Here is an 11,051-nt window from a genome sequence, read left to right as displayed (position 1 = left end):
TCATCACTGTTTTACAGTGAAAAATGAACCCCAAAGTAGACATGATTTGAATAAGGTTGCAAGGCCAGAAGTGAATGCTGTCTTGGTCTTCCATCCCAGTGCTGTTTTCACTACCTTGTGCACTGTCCTTCTTAACATGAACAATGTGTGTCTTTCAGAACCTGGCAGTGGGGGCTGGAGCTGTTGGATCTTTGCAGCTGACCTACATCTCAAAGGTAATGTTGGCCTGGTGTCCTGGGAATCCATGTTCTCCAAGTAGCTAAATGAGGAAGTGAGTGGCACCTCCTTGGTTTGTTAGCATTAGGGGACATTCCCAGGCATGACAGCGCTGCTGTTCCCACCCTCACTGCCCATGGAGGCTTTGCTGCTGAGGGGTTGGTGCAGCAGCGATTAGGAGGTTCTTGAAGGGTGGACTGAGGTCTCTATGATGGTCAGCCCTGCAAGTGTTTGTCAGTTTTTCATTTCTGTTTCAGATACCTGGGATCATCAACTTATACAGGGGAAGGTTTTTTTTGGCTCACAGTTTTAAGGGTGTCTCTGTCCTTGAGGAGTTGACCTGGTTGCTGGTAGACCCTGTGGTAGGCAACACATCATGAGCAAAGTAGATGTCAGAAAGAAATCACTCACCTCCTGGACTGGAAGTGAAAAAAAAAAAAATAAGGGGAAAGAGAAAGGCTGAGGTCCCACAGTGCTCTCCAAGAGCACCTCGCAGATACCTTCCACTGCATCCTACCTGCTGAAGGATGCAGCACTCCCAGTAGCCTCAAGCTGGGTATCAAGCCTGTAATGGGTTTGTGGGGGACATTTCACATCCAGAGTATAGTAGTATCTGACATACTTCTCCCAGGGGGAATGGTAGATGGTAATTGACCTGGAGTAGGTTTGGAATGTTGCAATCTTTTTGGTAACTGGGACAAAAAGGAACACAGATTCAGGAGCTGTAAAGGATTCTCCCAAAGGGTCTAACTGCAGCAGCTAGGGTTGTAGCAGCCACCTGGATAGGATGCCTGCCAAGGAAAGGCTAAGAAAGCCCTGGGAATAGCTTTGTATGTGCCTGGACCAAATTCAGCAGCCCGATAACTGCTGAGAGTCTGGCCAGCAGCAACGGGCCCTTCCCTGGCCCAGTTTGGGGAGGGGAGTGCCCTCGTTTTTTTTTGTTTTTTTTTTTGCCAGAATTTGGTATAGGGGCTGCTTAGTGATACCCACAGTAACTGCTGAACTCAGCTGCTTTTAGTGGCCCCTCCCTGGGACAGGCACCACTGCTGCTCAGCCATGCAGCAGTGATAAAAAGGCGAGGGACTGAGAACCTCCCCAGAAAGAGGAACGCTTTGTACAGCGAGGAGAGCCAGGTGGCGCCCAGCCAGCACTGCAGCTCAGGAAGAGCTGCTCTCCCTACACAGCCCTCCCCACAGGCCTCCTGGGGGCTGCTGTGTCCTTGCCCACCTTCTGCCCGCTGGCCCCCCAGGGGTCACAGAGCTGAGCGGCCCCTATCCCTTAGTAAGATGCTTCAAGGGCCATGTGTCCATCCTCCTCTCCGCTACTCAGGAGGGGACCTCAGCTGCTGGAGAGTGGCCAGGCAACCTGAGCTGCGGGCTGCAGGCAGAGCCTGGCAGCTATAGCTGGGTACAAAGGCAGAAGACAGTGGGCAGCACGGGTGCCTGAGACGGGGAAGATACAGCCTCAGGGGAAGAGGGAAGGGCCACAGGGGCTGGCTTTGCTGGCACAGCTGTGGGCAATCTGTGCATGCCCTGTGGTAAGAATGTGGCTGCCTCCCCAGGCCGGGCCAGCCCAGCCTGAGGCCTGAGCTTGCCTTCCTCCCTGTCTTGTCCTCATTGGGCTGTGAGCTCATTTCTCCAGAAAGAGGAATGAGAGCAGGGAGCAGACAGCCTGTAAAAAATGAAAGCTAAAACTCTCCTGTTTGAGAGGGTTTGGAAAGACTTTTGAGGGGAGGGAAGAATGAATATAATCTTCTGCTGAATCATGATTTATAAATGCAGCTCAGATGAGGGTTTTTAGTATTTTCTGCTTTGGAGGCTGCCTTGTTTAAAAAAGATGACCTGACTTTCAGCCCTTCCTGGGATGGGGCCTGCGGGTCTGTACGGGCCTTTTGCAATATCCACAGCTGCTGCTGGGTTGGGTTACAGCGAGCTGAGAGCCTTTAACTCCTGCCTGACTCAAAGCCAAAAGGCAGGGGTTTTCCCAGCAAAAGCATTCAGCTGCGGTGCTGGTGTCCTGTTGTCAGCAGGCCTGCCTGTGTCTCTTTCCCCCTCCTTGTCTTCCCTTCACCTCCCTCTCCCTCTCCCCCTTTTTTCTAATACTTGGGCTTGGACCCAAGGCCTTCCCACTGAACTGCATTCCTAACCCCTTTTCTATTTTATTTGGACTTGCCAAATTGCCCAGGCTGGGCTCCAACTTTCAGTTCTCCTGCCTCAGCCTCTCAGTGTGGGAATTACAGGTTTGCACCCCTGGTTTGGGGTATTTCTTGTTCCCCCACAGGTCTGCCAGCTCAGGGGAGGTGAGTGACCGTAGTGTCACGCGGCCTCTGTTTGGCTCCTGTAGGTGTCTGCTGAGGGAAAAGGGAGATCAGCATGTGGCTTTCCAGAGAGGCAAACTAGAGATTCCCATGCCTGGTCTAAAGCCCCTCAGGAAGGTCATTGCATCAGAACCTCTTGCTGGGCCAACTACTATGAATGTTATGAAAGCTGGCTATTGATGCCCCCTATTCAGCCTCTTTCCTTGCCTTATGGCCCTTCTATTCCAGCCATTTGGTGTATTTATTATTTGGTGTGATGGGGGGTGGAATCCAAGGCTTTCACACTAAGTTGCACACCCAGTTCTTTCCATTTTTAAAAAAATTTTGGGGGCCAGGGAGATGGCTCAGTAGAACAAGTGCTTCCCTGGCAAGCACAAAGGCCTGAGTTCAATTCCCGGTTCCAAAAAAAAAAAAAATTGATTTAGGGATTTGCTGAGTTGCCCAGGCTGGGCTTGAACTTGTGGTCCTCCTGGCTCAGCTTCCCAGTGTTTGGAAGACAGGCATGTACCCCCACAGTTGGCTTGTTCCCATACTCTTAGTATATAAAGGGGCAAGGTGACCCCAGATACTGGGGCAGAGCCTGTGGCTCTCGTAAGACCTTGTTTGGCTGCTGCCACTTCTGTCAGAGGAGGCAGCTCAGCTTCCTGGCCAAGGGCTGGCAGGCAGGGTTGACCTCAGCGGTGCCCTGATGCAATGAGCTTGCTGTCTCTGTGGTCTGCATTTGATCTGATAAGAGCAGTTCCTGAGTGTCTGTTGAGCTGTGCAGCAGCCTTGTCCTCCTCACTGGGTGGTGACCCATGCCTGCTCCCCTCGACATATCCCAGCAGACTGTCCCTGCTGGTGTGTTGACAGGATCTGCCAGCCAACCACTGCTGTGCATGCCTCAGCTGGGACCACCTCGGGGTGTGAAATGTTTGTGCTTGGGGCCCTCATTTGAGTCCCACTGCCAGGGTTCTTATGCATGGGCAGCCACACTAGCATGTGTGGGTCCTTTGTCCTGCTGCCCTATCTGAGGACACTGTAACTGCCTGTCGTGGTCACCCACAGGCAGTGGGCTGGGCAGTGAGTGACACACCTTCTGCTGGGGTGAGCAGGGCTTCCTGGAGAGGCCAAAGCTGTATCTCCTTGAAAAATGAGAAAGTGTGCTGGTTGAGCCTTTTCTGTGGGGCCCCGCAGCAGGTAGATGGAATTTCATTTTCTCCTCTTGCTGTTCTCTGGCCATAAAAAAGAGACAAGCATTGTCACTAAGGAGCTTATGGGAGTCGCTGATGGACTTAACCCTTGCTACATAGCCAATCAGGCAGAGCAAGCACTGACCCCAGTAGTGTGGCAATGAGTTCTTGACTGAGTTAGCCTTCTGTGACAAACGGTGATGCATGGAGGCACGTTGTAGATGTGCATGGGTGCATCCACGCGCATCTCCTGACTGAATGCTGGAGAAACAAAACAAGCTAAAAAGCCACACTCATGAACACATGGTTAGCACTGTCACATGATTGGTTAAGGAGTTGCAGGCAGAACCGTTTCTAATCCAAAGAAAGTGAGGACATCAGCCAGCGGCACTGTCCGATCAGTGATAAATAGGAATTTCTTAGAAAAAAGGATGATTCGTTTAATAAGCCAGAGAATGTCTTCAGGTACTGAACTCTGCACTGCCATTCAAAAGCTTGATGAGAAGAGGCACCATGAGATGGGTGGGCTTTTGGGGGGGGGTGTGCTGGAGCAGCTCTGTGATGATTAGGGCTATGTAGAAGCCAAGCACAGGACAAGCAGGAGATGGGATTATGGCCAGGAGGATGTGTGGGGTCACAGATGCTGAAGGGAAGACCAAGAAAACAAGTCACTACAGGCTGGCATATGAGAACAAGTGGGGTCAAGGCGTCCCCTGAGGCTCCTACTGAAGCCCCAGAAAACCAGACAGTGTGGAGCCAGGACTGTGAGCGTGGGGTACCAGCATCCTGCCTTGTGCAGATGTGACAGAATTTGTACAGTCTGAACTTGAACTCAGGATCTGTGGGCTTGCCTTTACTTATATCTCTATTTTTTCGAGAACTTTCTAAGACTGTGTAGGCTTCCCCTCACATCATGGTAGACCTATCAAAATGCACCCAATTCCCTTGTGAAGTAGAATGCCTTGGATGAACAAATTCCTCACACTCCTGCCTCCTGCTGCATAATGCCCTCTACTACTTCAAGATCCGACCAGATGTGGGCCATTGGCTTTGCACCTCTAGAGCCATAAGCCAGAATTAACCTCTCTGTGATTTAAAAAAATACATCTAATTGTTCAACTATAGAATACTTCAAAGGGTGTGTTTTAGTTTAGACTGACTCGGCTGTGAGCAGCACATCTAGTTCATCCCCAGTTTCTAGGCAGTCGTCTTGCACACACATAAGAATTCTCGTGAACTAAGCTGTCCACTGGGCTGGGGAGATGGCTCATTGGAATGAGTGCTTCCCTGACAAGTGTAAGGGCCTGAGTTCAGTCCCCGGTTCTGAAAAAAAAAAAAAAAGCTGTCCACTATAAATTATTTTCAAATGTAATGAAAATGTTTTGAATGCTTAATGAAAACATTCATGAAGTTGATTTAATGTAACATCTTGCATTCAGTGGGTTAAATACTTTTCAGTAAGGCTGATATAATGTTATGGGAGCATTTAATTAAATATTTATTAACATTGGATGTGTCCCCTCTGTTTTGTATATTGGAAGCCAGGCAGTTTTTCAGGACTTGCACATTTTTGTTCATGGGCTATTAGCATTTTGTCCATAGTTACAGGGATGACACTGTCGTATTCTTGTGTGAAGTGGGTTTGAAAAAGCAATGCATTTTTGGAAACTGAACTGTCCCTCCCTGAATGGCCAGATTGTAAAGGACAGGTGGGTAAGTGCTTTAGCTTCCACTCATATCACCTCTGGAAGAACATGGTATCATTACCCTTTATTTGATAGAACGTGAAATAGAGGTCACACAGCTGGGACACCTGTGGGTTGAAACCGTACTGCCTGTCCTTTTGATCTTTTTATAGGCTGCTACCTCAGTTCCTGTTTAAGTAACTGGGCAGTAATAATTTTGGTTAAGGATCTGGGAACGTCTATAAGAAATAATTTATGATCAAGAGGAAGAGCCTACATAGCCTGATGACGTAGTCATTAGTAGATCCAAGCAACAGTAAACTATGAAGAGATTTTTGGTTTTGCTTTGTTTTGTGGTTGTGGGGATTGAACCCAGGGCCTTGGCACTGAGTTCTATCTCCAGCCTTTTAAAATTTTTTAATTTTGATATGATAGGGTCTTACCAAGTTGCCCAGGCTGGGTATGAACTTGCCATCCTCCTGCCCCAGCCATCTAAAGTGCTAGGATTGCAGGTGTGCACCACTGCACCTGGCAGAAAGACATTAATTTTGCCTGAGAAGTGAATGGAAGGCATAGTAGCTAGGGGAGGATGATGACAGTATGTGGCTAGGTCCTGAGGGTAGCTGGCTGCTCCTTAGAGCTCCTAGGGGTAGTGACGGAAGCTGGGTCCTGAAATCCAGTCAATTCAAGGACAGACACTGAGGCTTTGTAGGCACAGAATGGAGTGAGAGTTGTTTGAACCAGCATGGTATGGGCTTGCACATGCAGATTCTGGGGGATATACATGCAAGAGGGAAGACTGCAAAACAAGGTGGGTTAGAGCCACGGGAACCATGGAAAGACTTCTGCTTTCTCGGGCCCATACCTGAAATAAAAAGGCAGCTCCCTGAATCATCGGCCCTTCTCTGGCCAGGGGAGCTGCTTGTTTGCATGGCTATGGTAGCTCTCAAGGGAGCTGCTCAGTGTCCAAATGCATCCCATGGCCTCTGTGTCCTCTTTCTCAGGGCTGCAGTTGGAACCAAAGCCTTTGTAGCAATCCCACCATCAGTATGGAGATCTTCAGGGGAGGAAGAGTTGGCAATGAAAGAAGACTGATATTTTGCCAGTATGAATGGGACCAGACCAGGGCCTGTGAGCCAAGGAGAATCTTATTAGACTCTCTCAGTGACTTTCCAGAAAGAAAGACATTAATACAGACAATGAGATAGTGGTTGTTCCTGCAAGGTGGAGGTTCTGTCAGGGAAGGGCACACAAAATGCTTCTAAGACAGGATGATCATGCCTGTTTCCTAACTGAGGTAAAAATGTAGGGTTCTCGATTATTTTTCTTAAAATGTAAAAATCACAACTAACAAGTATGTGTGTTTGATGTATTTTTGATTTATGAAAACTTTCACAGTGAAGTTTTTAGCACCAGCGGACACACATTCATGTTTCCTTTCCTTATTTCTTATTTGATGTAGGTGAGCGTCGCTACCCCAAAGCAGAAACCAAAAACTCCATTTTGCTTTGGTAAGTACGTTTTGCTTTGGTAAGTACAGAGCTGGGATGGGCTTTGCACATACTCAGGTAGCAACTTCCTCCTTTGAACAGAGGAAGTCCTGTGATCACGTGTTTGTGTGAAGGCATAAATCATGTGTCAAGCGATACCACCTTCCCCCATGTTTCTGGGAAGATCCTTTCTAGCATAAGTGCAGATGCACAAGGAGTGGTAATGTTTCTGTTTTCTTGATGTCATAGGGTGGGTGCAAAAAAATCTGTACAAGTTTCTGGTAACCCTCATTTTAGAACTTGAGGATGGTTGTGGTGGCACAAGTGTGGAATCCCAGTACTCTGGGAGACTGAAGCAGCAGTATTGCAAATTCAAGTCCAGATCGGGCAACTTAGCAACTTCAGTGAGGCCCTGTCTCAGAATAAAAAAATAATAGGGGCTAGCAATGTTGCTTAGTGTGAAGGCCCTGTGTTCAGTCCCCAGTACTAGAAAATAAAACCGAGTAGTGATGTGATAGGAAAGGTGGACACTTAGGATAAGGGGAGGCAGGGTCAGGAAGGGACAGTAGAAAGGAAGGCGTAGCTGATGGTGAGTCTCCGTGTTGCTGAGTGAGTGATAGTGCTGGGGGAGGACTGGGAAGCCTAGCCCCTCAGTAGAGGCCTCAGTTGCTCAGGTGTTGGTGAATCTGGTGCATTCATCACTGAATTGCTGTTGGGGTCCAGACTTCACAGAGCCGTGCTCGGTGCCGCGGCATATGCTGGCACATGGTCTCTGTGCATATCACAGAAGCAGGGCTCTTCCTCTGCGGTGGTGTTGGAGTACCCTCGGCGCATAGAATAGCTCCTGGCACGTAGTGGGCACTCCGTAAGTATTTGTTGAATGAGCAAATGAATTATTGTATTCTGTGCGTAACCCTTTCTACATTGAGTCCACTTCTTCAGACCTACACTTATAGAATACAGGAGCCCCTTGCGCTCCCCTCCCTCAGCTTTGGATTGGTCCAAACTTCTTTGGTGGTGTCATTCTCCTGTTTCTTTCAAGTACTGTGGAGTCCCAAACTGATTCTCAGATTTTGTGATCAGCAGACGTAAACATATACATAATAATAATAAACCTAGAAGTAAAGTGTTGACTGAATGGAATGCTCAGAGCAAAGGACTGATTGCAAACAAGGCCAAAGTCACAGATCGGTCTCAGACAAGCTTTGTTGCATTTCCCTACCACCAGCAATGTTTGTAACCCAGGCTGGTCTGCCAGTGAAAATCAAAAGACTGGGTCCAGAATTTCATATGTGTCATCACCGCTGTAAATCTGTTAACGCTGCTAGGAAGTGGTTTGTGGGGCGTCCTGCTGATAGCAGACCAGCAGCCTCATTGATGCAGAGCAGCACGTCACAGCTGTTGTTTGTCAGGCTGCATTTTCGTGGCCAGTGGCACAGCCTTAGTTTTAAAGATGGGAGAAAAAATGAGCAGTTAGGTGGCCTGCTGCTTCTTAAATTTCCACACAGAGGGCAACATTCTAGGGGATCTCTTGTCCGGCTTGGTGGCCATCATCCATCTTGCCGCTTCAGATACCTTAGCTTGTGGGATCTTGTGTCGCATGCTTTCTGATGTGGGATTTTCTCACTCCTCTGTCTTTACAGTTATCAATGCCCTGTCACAGAGATACTTTCTTCAAGCCAATGACCAGAAGGACCTGAAGGACTGGGTGGAAGCCCTGAACCATGCCAGCAAGATCACTGTATGTGTGTGGTTTCTTCTCCCTTCAGGTGTACAAGTGTCCCTTCCCCCACCATGGCCTGCAGCCCGGCCTTTCCCAGGCGCCTGGGCCGAGCTCAGTTCCCCCAGCCTCTTTTGTCCTTGGCTGATCAACCACAGGTCTACCCAAGAGCTTGAGTTTGACTCAAGCGTGAGAGGAACTGTGTGGGGTGTCCCCTTTGAGCTTCCTAGGAGAGGCTCCCAGTTGGCCCTGGCCTGGGTGATGCAAAGTGTGAATTGCTGACTAAGAGAACAGAGTAAGGGAAGAGCATATGAGAAGGGAGGTCAGAACATTTTTCCTGGCTTAGGAGATACTCTTTTTAAAAGTTACCTGGAAGATCAGGCCTGGCCATTACTGGTCTGCCTTGGAAAAGCCTTCCATTTAAAAGCCTCATGAAACTAGTTCATAGACTGTCCTGAGTATTCTCCTTTTCCTTGATTTGACTAATGAAAGATCATTTTCCCCTTCCTTAGAAATATAGAAAGAGAAAAGGAGAAGAGTGGAAAGGAACAAAAAGGAAAATTGTGTTAGTCAGCTTCCATCACTATCGGAAAAAAACCCATAAAGAATCAACTTGTAAGGAGGAAGGTTGATTTGGCTTGTAGTTTGAGAGGTTTCAGCCCGTGGGTGCTTGGCCTGTTGCTTTGGGCCTGTGGCAAGGCAACGTATCACAGCAGAAGGGTGTGGTGGAGGCCTGTTTAACTCATGGTGGCTGAGAAGCTGAGAGAAACAGGATGGCAGGGTCCCAGTGTCCCCTTCGAGGGCACGCCTCTGTGACCTTACCTCTACCTGAAGTGTTGCACTTCTTAAAGGTTCCATCATGCTCCAACACCACCACAGGCTGGTGACCAAATCTTTAACACATGGCTTTTGGGGGACACTTACCAACCATAGCAAAATGTGTATGTTTTAGGGGATAAGACACCTAAACCGTTAACCAGCTAGTCAGACAGACTCTTGACTTATAAACCAGGGCTCATTTGCTGAAAGCTTGAATTTGTATTATCTAGCAAGAAATGCTTACATTTGCTTACTTCTAATAATGCCTATGTCGGGGCAGATTAAGATTGCTGTGAATAAATTAACAAATGAAATCTGTACATCTGTCTAACATCAGTGCTGCTGGAGCCAACCAGAGTGCAGTTAGTCAGGTAACCAGGTTAGTGGGTTAGTTTCTTACTTAGATAAACCTTGACAAACCTGTGAAGAAAGAGCGAGCTGAGCAAGGAGGGAGGCCCATGCTGACTGCTACACTGTGGGTGCCGCTCCATGTGCAGGATGCTGGAGTCCTGAGTCAGCAAATGCTTTCTCTTGTTGGGGAGGTGTTGCGTCTTCTAGGACTCGGGGATTTCCTTCAGTGTCTTTCATATGCATGTGGATATGGTACTAGGGGTGGAACCTAGGGCCATGTGAAATTGGGCAAGTGGCCTGCCCTAAAGCTACACCCTAGACTTTTAAAGTTGTATTATCAGACTTATTAATTTATGCCCATACCAGCCTTAAACTTGTGATCTTTCTGCCTCAGCCTCCCACATAGCTGGAATTATGGATGAGCATCACCAGGCCTGGCTAGTTTCCTCCTGGGCTTTGGCCTCTTGCCAGTAAACTAGGCTGGACAGCCTGCAAGGCAGGAAGCAGGTTCTGTCTCTCCTCCCTCCCTTCTGCATTTTCTTGGTGCTAGGGATTCCGACCAGGGCCCGGTGCATGCTAAGCATGTGCTGTACCATTGTGCTATACCCCAGTCTCTTTATTTAAAAGTCTTTACTTTGGTGTAAGGGACTGTACTCTGGCCTTGACTATGCTAGGCCTCTGCCGTATCGTGGAGCTGCACCCCCATACTTGTCTTTCTGTCCTGCTTGAATGTGGAGATGCTCTAACTGTCTGGTTTTTCTTGCCTCTTCTCTGGCTTCTCAGAGCAGCGGCTGTGGAATGTGGGAGTGGGAGGGGACCTGCTGAGGGCCTGAGGTTGGAAGATGAAAGGGCCTCCTGGGTGTCAGTGCCTCCGCAAGATGTGAGTCACCAAGTCTCTAGTATCCTCTTTATTTCCCTGGTTAAGGAACCAGCTTTCCATAGCCTGGATTCTGTATCTGTAGATTTAACCCACTGTGGATTGAAAGGGTTTGAAACAATTGTCTGCATGGAAGTTAGATATTATTCTTGTCTTTATTCCATAAATAATACAGTACCACAGCTGTTCCAATGACATTTGCCTTGTACCAGGTATTATAAGCCCTGCGAATGTGTGGGAGATGTGCACAGGTTCTGTGCAGCTCCTCCTCCACTTGGTACACATGGAAAATCAGGCATCACAGATGTTGGTACCCTAGGGGCATCTTGGAACAGACCTCTGTGGGTACTTTGGGGTAGCTGTGGATCCTTTCTCTCCCTCCTCCTGCCAGAGGTCCTGTGCAA

At 48.3% G+C, this 11,051-nt stretch overlaps 1 protein-coding gene across 2 annotated transcripts in view; it reads left to right on the top strand.

Moving 5' to 3' along the window:
- Nucleotides 1-11,051, top strand: part of Plekha2 (pleckstrin homology domain containing A2) — a 66,113-nt gene that overhangs the window by 29,975 nt on the left and 25,087 nt on the right. For both annotated transcript variants that reach the window (XM_004637240.2, XM_023722031.1), the window contains 3 exons: nucleotides 159-215; nucleotides 6,853-6,901; nucleotides 8,524-8,621. In XM_004637240.2, the coding sequence (XP_004637297.1) occupies nucleotides 159-215; nucleotides 6,853-6,901; nucleotides 8,524-8,621 (204 nt within the window). The remainder of the gene's footprint in view (nucleotides 1-158; nucleotides 216-6,852; nucleotides 6,902-8,523; nucleotides 8,622-11,051) is intronic.

Source organism: Octodon degus, unplaced genomic scaffold (genome assembly GCF_000260255.1).
Source record: "Octodon degus isolate 3935 unplaced genomic scaffold, OctDeg1.0 scaffold00088, whole genome shotgun sequence".
Classification (NCBI taxonomy): Eukaryota; Metazoa; Chordata; class Mammalia; order Rodentia; family Octodontidae; genus Octodon; species Octodon degus.
Note: the sequence above shows the minus strand (reverse complement) of the source record. Positions and strands in the feature narration are given on the sequence as shown.